At 34.8% G+C, this 9,870-nt stretch overlaps 1 protein-coding gene across 2 annotated transcripts; it reads right to left on the bottom strand.

Annotated features, from left to right (window-relative positions):
- Nucleotides 1–1,879: 1,879 nt before the first annotated feature.
- Nucleotides 1,880–9,050, bottom strand: LOC107679529 (acetyl-CoA acetyltransferase, mitochondrial-like). 2 transcript variants are annotated; one of them, XM_016475109.1, is made up of 13 exons: nucleotides 8,903–9,049; nucleotides 8,753–8,803; nucleotides 8,619–8,666; nucleotides 8,393–8,510; nucleotides 7,733–7,828; nucleotides 7,512–7,612; nucleotides 7,259–7,402; nucleotides 6,917–7,067; nucleotides 6,703–6,798; nucleotides 5,711–5,824; nucleotides 2,809–2,873; nucleotides 2,571–2,728; nucleotides 1,880–2,468 (listed from the first exon to the last, which is right to left on the bottom strand). In XM_016475109.1, exons 4-13 carry the CDS (start codon nucleotides 8,475–8,477, stop codon nucleotides 2,348–2,350), a joined length of 1,131 nt encoding a protein of 376 aa, XP_016330595.1. In that variant the 5' UTR covers nucleotides 8,478–8,510; nucleotides 8,619–8,666; nucleotides 8,753–8,803; nucleotides 8,903–9,049; the 3' UTR covers nucleotides 1,880–2,347. The 2 variants fall into 2 exon arrangements, with proteins under 2 accessions (XP_016330595.1, XP_016330594.1); XM_016475108.1 differs by lacking the exon at nucleotides 8,753–8,803 and having other exon boundaries at nucleotides 8,903–9,050.
- Between the last annotated feature and the right edge of the window lie 820 nt (nucleotides 9,051–9,870).

Below are 9,870 nucleotides of genomic sequence, written 5' to 3'. Positions count from 1 at the left end.
ATATATATATAATTGTTTTAGTTTCCGTTTTACTTAACTATAATTGGAATATATATATATGACAAAAATTTGAGAGCAGCAGCATACAAGAATGAGTTATTTTAGTCTTTCCCTCACATAAATCTATTGTATGATTTCAGAAGACTTGAAATGTAATGTATGAATCATATGGACTACTGTTATTGTACTTTTAATGTCTCTTTTCAACTTTTTTGGCAAAATGACAAATGACAAAAATATTAATTATTAGTTGTACTATTCCTTTAAATACCCCTTTAAGTCACAGAACATAGCAAATCAAACACTATCCCCCATGTGTGTCAACAGATGCAACCTTCGCAGACCTTTTAACTTTCTGTGTATCAGAGAAAACTAAACAATCTTATGTTACACAAGAGTGCCGTTCTTTTCAGCTAAAGCTTCAAAGTCATACATGAACATATTTCAATGTCACATATGAACAAATATGGAGAGGAAATAAATATGAACAGTCAACTGTAAGTTATTATTTAAATCATTTCATACATTACCAAGAATCACCTGAACAGCTAAAAGCTATAAAACTTTATAGGCTTTATATGATGGTTTAATCTGTTACAAGATGTAACTGGACTTCCTGTTCAATTTCCTGACACATATAATTTCCACATGAAAAACAAGCTGTAAAGATCATCTGCACTATGAAAATGTGTGGTTTTCCAAACTCAGTTCTCGTACAGGGGTCAGTCTCAGCCCTGCTGTTATTCAGTAACTAAGTCAATGAGCCGATACTTTGACATCCATGACGTTACAAGTGCTCTCACAAGATCCTGTTAATATTTGACTCGCACGTCTGTCTCTTAGACTAAAGAACAATAACATTTCAATGACAAATAGAAGGAAGAAACTGAAAATTAGAACTTGATAAACATTCTCCGTTTACTCAGTAAAATCAACATATGGTGTTATGTGACGTGATAAGAGTGGCGTCTGGAGGTGGAGCCGGAGTTTGTTTTCGGTCAAGGTGTTGGATTATTTATACAGACCCGGAAAAGAGTCTCCGTCAAGTTCTCTTGAAGAAATAAATGTTCCTTTTCACTTGCTGAAATCCTGGTTACAACCTAGAAAATAGCTGGGGCAAAGTTAACTCGTTTGTGTTAAATAGTTAACAGGCATATTTGAGGTGAAGTGACTGAAAAATAGCTGTTCAGAGTTACTTGGAAAATTTTCACTTAGTAATTATTTTTTTAAGAGTTTACTACTCTTAGTGATTAATGAGGGTGATTAATTACCAGCAAGTAATTTAAATGTTCTCAGCCATATAATTTTGGAATGACATAAAAGTGAATCATTTATAGCAAGTTTCATTTTTTATTGGAGTATCTCTTTAATGTCATTGACACATTTTGCATCTAATTGTGTTTTGTAATTAACAGACCCCTTTGGCAAAACATTATTTAAAAATGTATCTAGTAAAACAGGTAATTTAATAAATAAAGTACGTAAATGAGCATAACTTCTGCCAAAGAAAAAAAAGATCCTCAAGCACTCATCTGACAATAACCAGGAACATCAGTAACAAAATCTAATTATGAAACTTGAGATATTGCACATATGAACTTAAAATGTAATTTAAAAATGATGCTAAACCAATGCTATTGTATAGGTAATAGTGATCTATCATAAAAATGAACTGATTCTGAATTGTTATTATTATTCATTTTGTTTTGTTTTTTTGTTGTTGGGTTTTACCACTCATACCTACAGCTTTCAGCATTCCAAACGTAATTTTTTTTTTTTCCAACTTACAAAATCTTGAAGCATTAAAAAAATAATTTGTTTGTAGTTTAATGCTAGGGTAAAATAAAGTGTAATGTTATAATGGTGCACTACATTAAAAAAAAATTAAAATATATATAAAAAAACTTTACTAGATTCAAGATTTTAATTATTGCTTCATTATAGTCTGTGAAAAGCATCCATTAGCCAATCAGCAAACAGAGCTCAAAGCACACTCCATCTGGTGTTCATTCAGGTGAAATGCATTGTGTTATTTCTGAGTATAATCATCACATTCAACATCAATGAAAACAACCAATAATCTATTTAATTGCAAACACAGATTTTAACATTCTAAACCCTTTCATTAAACCATTACTTTGAGAATGAACACCATTTAACGAAATATGCAACAAGAGCACAGTATGAATACTACTATTTGAGAAGTTTGTACTGTATGACCATTCACAAGTTTGTTTCCTATTTTAATTAAAAATAGGACTGACCTCACATTAATAATGTAGGCATGAAGATATATCTGGCACAAGGACCCAATCCTACACGCATTCTGTGGATTAAAGTGCAAGTCCTAATATTTCTGGATCAGAATAGAGGAGGCGCCGCCTCCGCCGTTGCAGATTCCGGCCAGTCCGTACTGTCCCGATTTCAGATTGTGCACCATGTGTCCTACGATTCTCGCCCCTGACATTCTAGAAATTGCAAAACCAGCACATTAATTATTGTGCGAATCTAATTACAGTATGTCAATATAGTGAACAGTGATGCATGAGAAAGATGTTGCATATATTTACCCAATTGGATGTCCGAGGGAAACTGCTCCTCCGTTGATATTGACTTTGTCGGGGTCGATGTCTAACATCTTGATGTTGGCCAGCACCACGACACTGAAGGCCTCATTGATCTCCCACATAGCAATGTCTTCTTTCTTCACACCGGCTGCTTTTAGGACCTGCGCGAAACAGATGTTACTACACTGAACGACTTCAAAAACACTTTCGCTTCGCAATAAACGCATAACCATCAGCTAACCTTGGGGACGGCAAAGGCTGGAGCGATAGGGAAATCGATGGGGGCGACAGCAGCATCAGCAAAAGCTGTGAATTAGGATAAATTGGTGATCTAGATGTGAAACCAGCAAACATAGTTCTCTGACAAAACAAGCCATAAATGAGAAGCTAACTACATCCAAGCAGCTAGTTATAAGTAGCAAAGCTACCAAGTCAACTATATTTTTCAGTAGCATGACAGTAATACAACTGTTCAGTCAAAATAGTGTAGTTTTCCCAGTAACAAGACTTTTTTTTTTTCCAAAAACGGTGCTGTAACCATTTAAAAATGCTAAATAAACATTACCACCCTTCAGGTAACGTTATTTGCAAAGTATCCCCAAGCTTCTGCATTAGCCAAATTTTTGATTACTCTGAAAATAGACCATTTTATAATAAATATATCATTATTTTTTTAACTATATAATTACTATTTATTACTATATAAATTTTACATTCATGAATATACATTTTCAAAGAAAACTTTTTTTTTTCAAGAATAATGTTGATATTAGTGCTGTCAAAATTAGAGCGTTAACGCAGACGGTTCATTTTTCAGTTTAACGCGATAAAAATATTTAACGCAATTAATGCATGGGCGGAGCTAGGGGCACCCCACTCACAACTGCTGCTTATGTCTCTTTTTTCGTGACAAGAATTGTGTTTATTTAGATGCAGAATGTCTTTACGACCACATCAAATGGGAAACTTTACAGACGCTCACTCTAGTGCACGCTAGTCAAATGAGTGCAGAAAAGGTACAGGTGACAAGGGAGCTTCAGTAGAACAACAGTGAACAACAGTCAGATGAGATGTCGTCAGGCCATATGTCAGAAAAAACTATTTTGGTAACACTATAATTAGGTTAATTAGTTAACAGAAGTTATTAGTTAACATGAACTAAGCATGAATAATTCTTCTACAGCATTTATAGATCTTAGTTAATGTTAATTTCAACATTTACTAATACATTATTAAAATCAAAAGATGTATTTGTTAACATTAGTTAATGCACTGTGAACTAACATGAACAAACAATGAATAACTGTATTTTCATTAAATAACATTAACAAAGATTCATAAATACTGTAACAAATGTATTGCTCATTGTTAGTTCATGCAGGTTAATACATTAACTAATGTTAACAAATGACACCTATTTTTCCTGTCAGCCGTTATATTGTGCTCGTAGTGCGTGCTCTTCAATTGCACGCACAAATGCGCCGGCGCGCGCTGAAGACTGTATCATTTCACATCAAAGCACGTAAGAAACTACGAGCATGCAATGTCGTAGTTATGTCATCAGTTAAATGGTTAGTTCACCCAAAAATGAAAATTAGTCCATAAATTACTCACCCTCAAGTCATCCTAGGTGTATATGACGTTCTTCTTTCAGACGAATCCAGTCGGAGGTATATTAAAAATTGTCTTTGATCTTTCAAGCTGTTTCAAGGCACTCAGCGGGTGTTGCATGCGTCCGTCCAAAAGAAGTTAAATACATTTTGAATATGGATATTTTTCTTACAATCACACATCTATTCGCTACAGAAGGCCTTTGTTCACGAGTGCCATGAAACAGCTTGAAAGATCAAAGACAATTTTTAATATACCTCCGACTGGATTCGTCTGAAAGAAGAAAGTCATATACACCTAGGATGACTTGAGGGTGAGTAATTTATGGACTAATTTTCATTTCTGGGTGAACTAACCCTTTAAGTCAATAAGTAACCAAAAAGGCAATTAAAGCTGCCTTAAAACTGAGCATGTATGTAAGTATTTGTTATATGGGTCACATTTAAGAACATGTCTCTGAAATGGTTTTCAAAACACCCCAGCACCCTCATCTAACATACCCGATTCAACTCGTCAGCTCATTAGTAGAGATTTTATGACCTGAAGTTTAGAAAATATAATGTGTCAGATCCACGTCATGTTCAGCAGCAGCTCTTAAAGCAGCTAAAATAACCTAATAACCCAGCTGCTGTGATGTCTGTTAATCAAAGAACAAAAGAAAAACAAAAAATGAGGAAATCAATAACTTTAAGAATGAATCTTTATTTAAATTAGAATTTAGTATTTGATAACTTTATTCAATTTCTGTATATTTCCTACTTTCTGAAGGGCACAGGTACAGTAGCTAAATATGACGTTTATTATAATGAGTTTATGTGAAGATTGTTTTAAGTTCACTTAAATTAGAAGTTGTTACATTTTAAAGTCTAATAAATGTTAAAATTTATAGCTCTCAATTATACTGTAATGTTGAATGGCTAGTCAATAGTTAAATATTAGGGGGGAAAAAACAATTTCCTAGAAACTTCAGTAGTATCGGTATCAGTGATACTTGCCTTCAGTCATAAAAAAAGATGCCATTAAATAAATATTAAAAACATACTGTCCTTATGTTATTTCTACATTAATTTGAAGATTGAATGTGAAATTATTGTAATATAAAAGTATATTTAACAACTTTAATGTTAGGTGGGATTCATCGGGATTAATTTCAGAAAAACATTTAGTAAAAAGTTAGTAACCTTTTGTTTTTAGCATGTAGCTAACTACTTTATCAAAAGGATAGTTTGACCAGCTTAACTAGTTTATTTAAATAATTGACATTCAATTATTAAAGTATCTTCAACAGCACTACATCATGGTGAAGTTCATCAAGAAAATTCAGGTGGATCTATCAGACATAGAGCATGGGCTTACATCTAAAGAAACTAATAAATACAACTTCATGAAACATGGGAAAAATAAATTTTCGGGTAAAAAAAAAAAACCCTTCCTACATAAACTGTCACATTCAAACCACCACAGTATCGTTCAAATGAACAAAATACACCATAACATTGAATTTAATTTTAAACAGATGCGAAATGCCTCACCAACGATCTTTGCAAGCGGTGTGACGTTGAGCCTCTTTGCAGCATCTGCTGTCATGAGCACGAGAGCCGCCGCGCCATCGTTCAGCGTACTAGCGTTGGCTGCCGTCACTGTGCCTGCAAAAACAAAAGTTTCGCTTGTCTTTTTTTTAATTGAAAACACTTTTTCAATATCCTCACGTATGGAAAATAAGTATTTTAGCATACTTTTAAAAACAGCATTTATTATGGAAATAATCTACTTTAAAATAATAAACTTAAGTGAACACTAAATGTTTTCAGACACTTAATTGCATGTTTCATGCAATTACATGTAAATGTATTAGACCCGCAGGTGATGGAGATTTACCGCTGATTAAAGAACCGGCTTTACTGACAAGATGCGCTTTAAATATCGCATGCGATTTATCGTGCAGCCCTAAAATGTATTATAGTTAAAATCTATGATAAACGCAATTAGCTCAAATTTAGAGTGCTTTTTTAACCCACTTAAGTAGGAGTTAAGTGCATCTTTATATGTAATTTCATAATTACTTCTATTGTCTTTGAAATATGGTTGAAGTGCACTACTGAATGTACAAGCATTTAAGGTAAACTAAAATATACTTTAAAGTCATTTCTATTGAAACTTGTATGTCAGCTATTTGAATATATTTGTAATTGCACATTTGTTCTGATGAAGCTGCAATGAATAACATTTACAATCTATTAACTTGAAATGTAACATTGAATAACACGCTACAGTTAAATCATAATCAAGTACTCTACATCTGCTTTAATGTTAGTCAGCACATCAAAACAGGTGGACAAATATATTATTAAAACAATGATTTAAAATGAACTTTTTAGTAAAGTTTTTCATTTGAGATTATTACAATGTGACTTTTTAAAATGCTTATATTATTTTCATGTACAGTTTTGTAAAAATATACTTTTAAAATTTGAAGAACACTATGTTCAGTACGTTTCCACTAGGGCTAATGATAATCTTGTACCGTTCTCTTTCTGGAACACAGCCCTCAGTTTGGGGACTTTGCTGAAGTCAACCTTCTTATATTCTTCATCTTCCTTCACAATGATGTCTGGTTTTCCTATGCGGTGAGAGAGCATATTTTATTGCAATTACGTATCATATTTATATATTATGCAATAAAATATTTTAGCCCATAATAGGGAATTCTTGGGGAATGATATGGAACTTAAACCAACCTTTCTGAGGGATGCTCACAGGAACCACTTCCTTGGCCAGGATGCCAGACTCCCATGCTGCTTTGCTGCGGCTGTACGAGTTGATGGCAAACGCGTCCTGCTCCTCCCTGGAGATACCACTGTTCTTGGCTGTATTTTCAGCACAGCTGCCCTAAAAATGGGGAAATATGGAGGAGTTTTACACAGTCATGGCCTCCCCAGTGTTATACGTACAGTGCATTTGCTGTCCAATGCCTCCACACAACTTCACTCACTTCCTTTATTTACTAAGTACTTATTTGCAGGCTTAACTATTATGCAAATACAATGCAATCTGTTTTACTGGTTCAAAAAAACATGTACCATGTGGAATTTGTTGTAGACGTCCGTCAACCCATCCTTAACAATCAGATCCTCCATCTTCACTCCACCATAAGGGGGCGCTTCTCTGGCCATGACATAAGGAACCTGAGACATGCTTTCCATTCCACCAGCAACCATCACATCCTGGCCGACATCAGGTAGATTTACTATCTCTGCTGTATTAGCACGCTAAAGGCTGTTACTTACACACAAAACACTTTTTGAATCTCTGGTAACGTGTCTTTCACATTACCTGATGCCCACACATGAGACTCTGAGCGGCCATCATGATGGACTTCATCCCAGAAGCACACACTTTATTAATGGTAGTTGCCGGAGTGGACAGAGGGAGACCTACATGAGGAAGATCACAAACATCACTCACTTTTCTTTGAGAAGTTGCATTTGTAAATTCCGAAATAAAAGGTGCATTTTTTTTATGATGTTTGTTTATGTGTATGATATATGACTCACCTGCACCCAGAAGAGCCTGTCTGGTTGGTGCTTGTCCTTCTCCTGCCTGCAACACATTGCCCATATAAACTTCCTTCACCTCCTCAACAGGAATTCCTGTAGATGACACATAAACCTTTTATCATGCAGACAGCTAGAACAAATAAGACTTAAAAATGCAGAAATAATAACACACATATGAATAGCATAGCATTAGAATACAAAATATCAAACTATGTTGCACTTGTCGTAGAAACAAATAGCATACTTTTCTAATTAGCATTACCATTTTTCAGGATTATTTGATGAACAGAGGTTCCAAAGAACAGCATTTATATGAAATCCACTTTTTTTGGTAACATTATAAATGTTTTACTGTCACTTTGGCTCAATTTAATGCATTATTGCTAAATAAAATATTATTTTCTTTCAAAAATTAATTATATGTCCCCAAACTTTTGAATGGCCGTGGTGTACATTTGAAAATATTAATATTAATAATGAAATAACATAATATTATAAAAAATATATTAATTATAATTAACTGTTATATTCTTAAACTACATAAATGTAATATCTAAATATAATATGAAATAAAATACGAATATCTCCTAAGGCCATCAGAATTGTATATAACATGAAATAAAATATGAATTTCTCCTAAGACCATCAGAATTTTACCTGCTTTCTCAACGGCTCCTTTAATAGCAATGGAGCCCAGTTTAGTTGCAGGGACTGTGGAAAAGCTTCCTTTGAATGAGCCCATAGGAGTCCTGACTGCACTGACAATGACGACTTCCTGTCCAGATAGAAATGAGAGGAAGATAACACTCAATGCAGATAATATTCACTGACAGAACCAGTTCTGGCTCCATAAACTGATAAAATCGCATAATATTTTACTCACATTTAGAGATGGTCGTGTGCTGTAGGTCCTGCTCAGATATTTATGTGCCTGCAAAGGCAGATTCAAAAACTATTTTGCTGGCATAACAAATGGCTGTTGCATTTATATGAACACCTTATATTTTGAATATCTACATTTTAAGAGGTGAGTTGCACTGTTTAAAACAGGACTGGGTAACTTCGGTTCTGAAATAATGAAAAACGCCTGCAGTCAAACTGCTGTATGCGCCGTAAGTCTCGCGGCATAGTCAATATCGGCTATCGATTTATTTAGCTCAAACTCACCAGATATCTGCACAGGTGTGTGTGTGTACTGTAAAGGGCACAGGACGGCATAATCGCGATGGAAAACTGCATACAAAGAACAGCAAATTTCACCTTCAACCCTCTGAATGAGAGTGTAGTGAACGCTTTGCAGAAAGCAGCCAATCACAGTAAGAGGTGTATCTGCGTCATATGGCGACGCCCAGAGCATTATGGGTAATGTAGTTTACATCAAGGGCTCATAACGTGAGTTTTATTATAATTAAAGGGGTTTCCAGTACGCACTAATCCACAAATTACTTAAGCTATTCGTTTTATAAACGTGCCTGACACTCCCTCTGACGCGAAATAAACCAATATCCCGAGTTATTCAGTTACTCCTAACAGTACATTGACTGAACTGCTAAAAGAGAACCGATGATGGAATGTGCACGAGCAGAGCAGCCGGACTGACCCCTTGTCCAAATACCCACACTTGCGGTCTTGGCCACTTGAGAGCGCGTGCGCGCGAGAATGTAAGTGCGCGCGACAGAATGTAAGTGCGCAAGACTGTCCCAGGTCTTAAAAATACGAACGCGCAGTGCCCTTAACGCACACTAAACCCACACTATCTCGAATACCACTCCGGAGCGCTATTCGAGGCTTAGTGTATCCCATCATGCATCATGTTCTGGAAATAAATCGTGAGACTTTTTGCCGAGATCTCGCGAGAGGTCACGGAAACCTTTCCAATGCAAGTTAAATATTAATGTAATAATTAGATATTACATATAATTTGGTAGAAAAACAGTGTTTTTACATTTTATTGGTGCAAAGATGAGTAGTGGTGATATTTATTTTGTACAACATTTGCAACTGCTTTTTATCACTTAATTAGAAGCACCACAAATTAAAATTGTCATGTTATAGGGACGACTGAACTGACATTTAGAAGTTGATTTTAAAATGCAAAGTATTTAAAATTAAAATTAAAATAAAGCTGTGTAAAC

Source organism: Sinocyclocheilus anshuiensis, unplaced genomic scaffold (genome assembly GCF_001515605.1).
Source record: "Sinocyclocheilus anshuiensis isolate Anshui unplaced genomic scaffold, SAMN03320099.WGS_v1.1 scaffold2218, whole genome shotgun sequence".
Lineage (NCBI taxonomy): Eukaryota > Metazoa > Chordata > Actinopteri > Cypriniformes > Cyprinidae > Sinocyclocheilus > Sinocyclocheilus anshuiensis.
The sequence above is the reverse complement of the archived record's forward strand: the minus strand, read 5'-3'. Positions and strand labels throughout refer to the sequence as shown.

What these genes read in the sequence shown, in the direction of transcription:
- LOC107679529 (XM_016475108.1), bottom strand. Translation starts at nt 8,974, where the DNA reads ATGCAGTTTTCCATCGCGATTATGCCGTCCTGTGCCCTTTACAGTACA. An exon ending in CACACCTGTGCAGATATCTG is followed by an intron (nt 8,667 to 8,902) that starts GTGAGTTTGAGC and finishes CTGCCTTTGCAG; the next exon opens with GCACATAAATATCTGAGCAG. An exon ending in AGGAGCCGTTGAGAAAGCAG is followed by an intron (nt 7,829 to 8,392) that starts GTAAAATTCTGA and finishes TGTCATCTACAG; the next exon opens with GAATTCCTGTTGAGGAGGTG.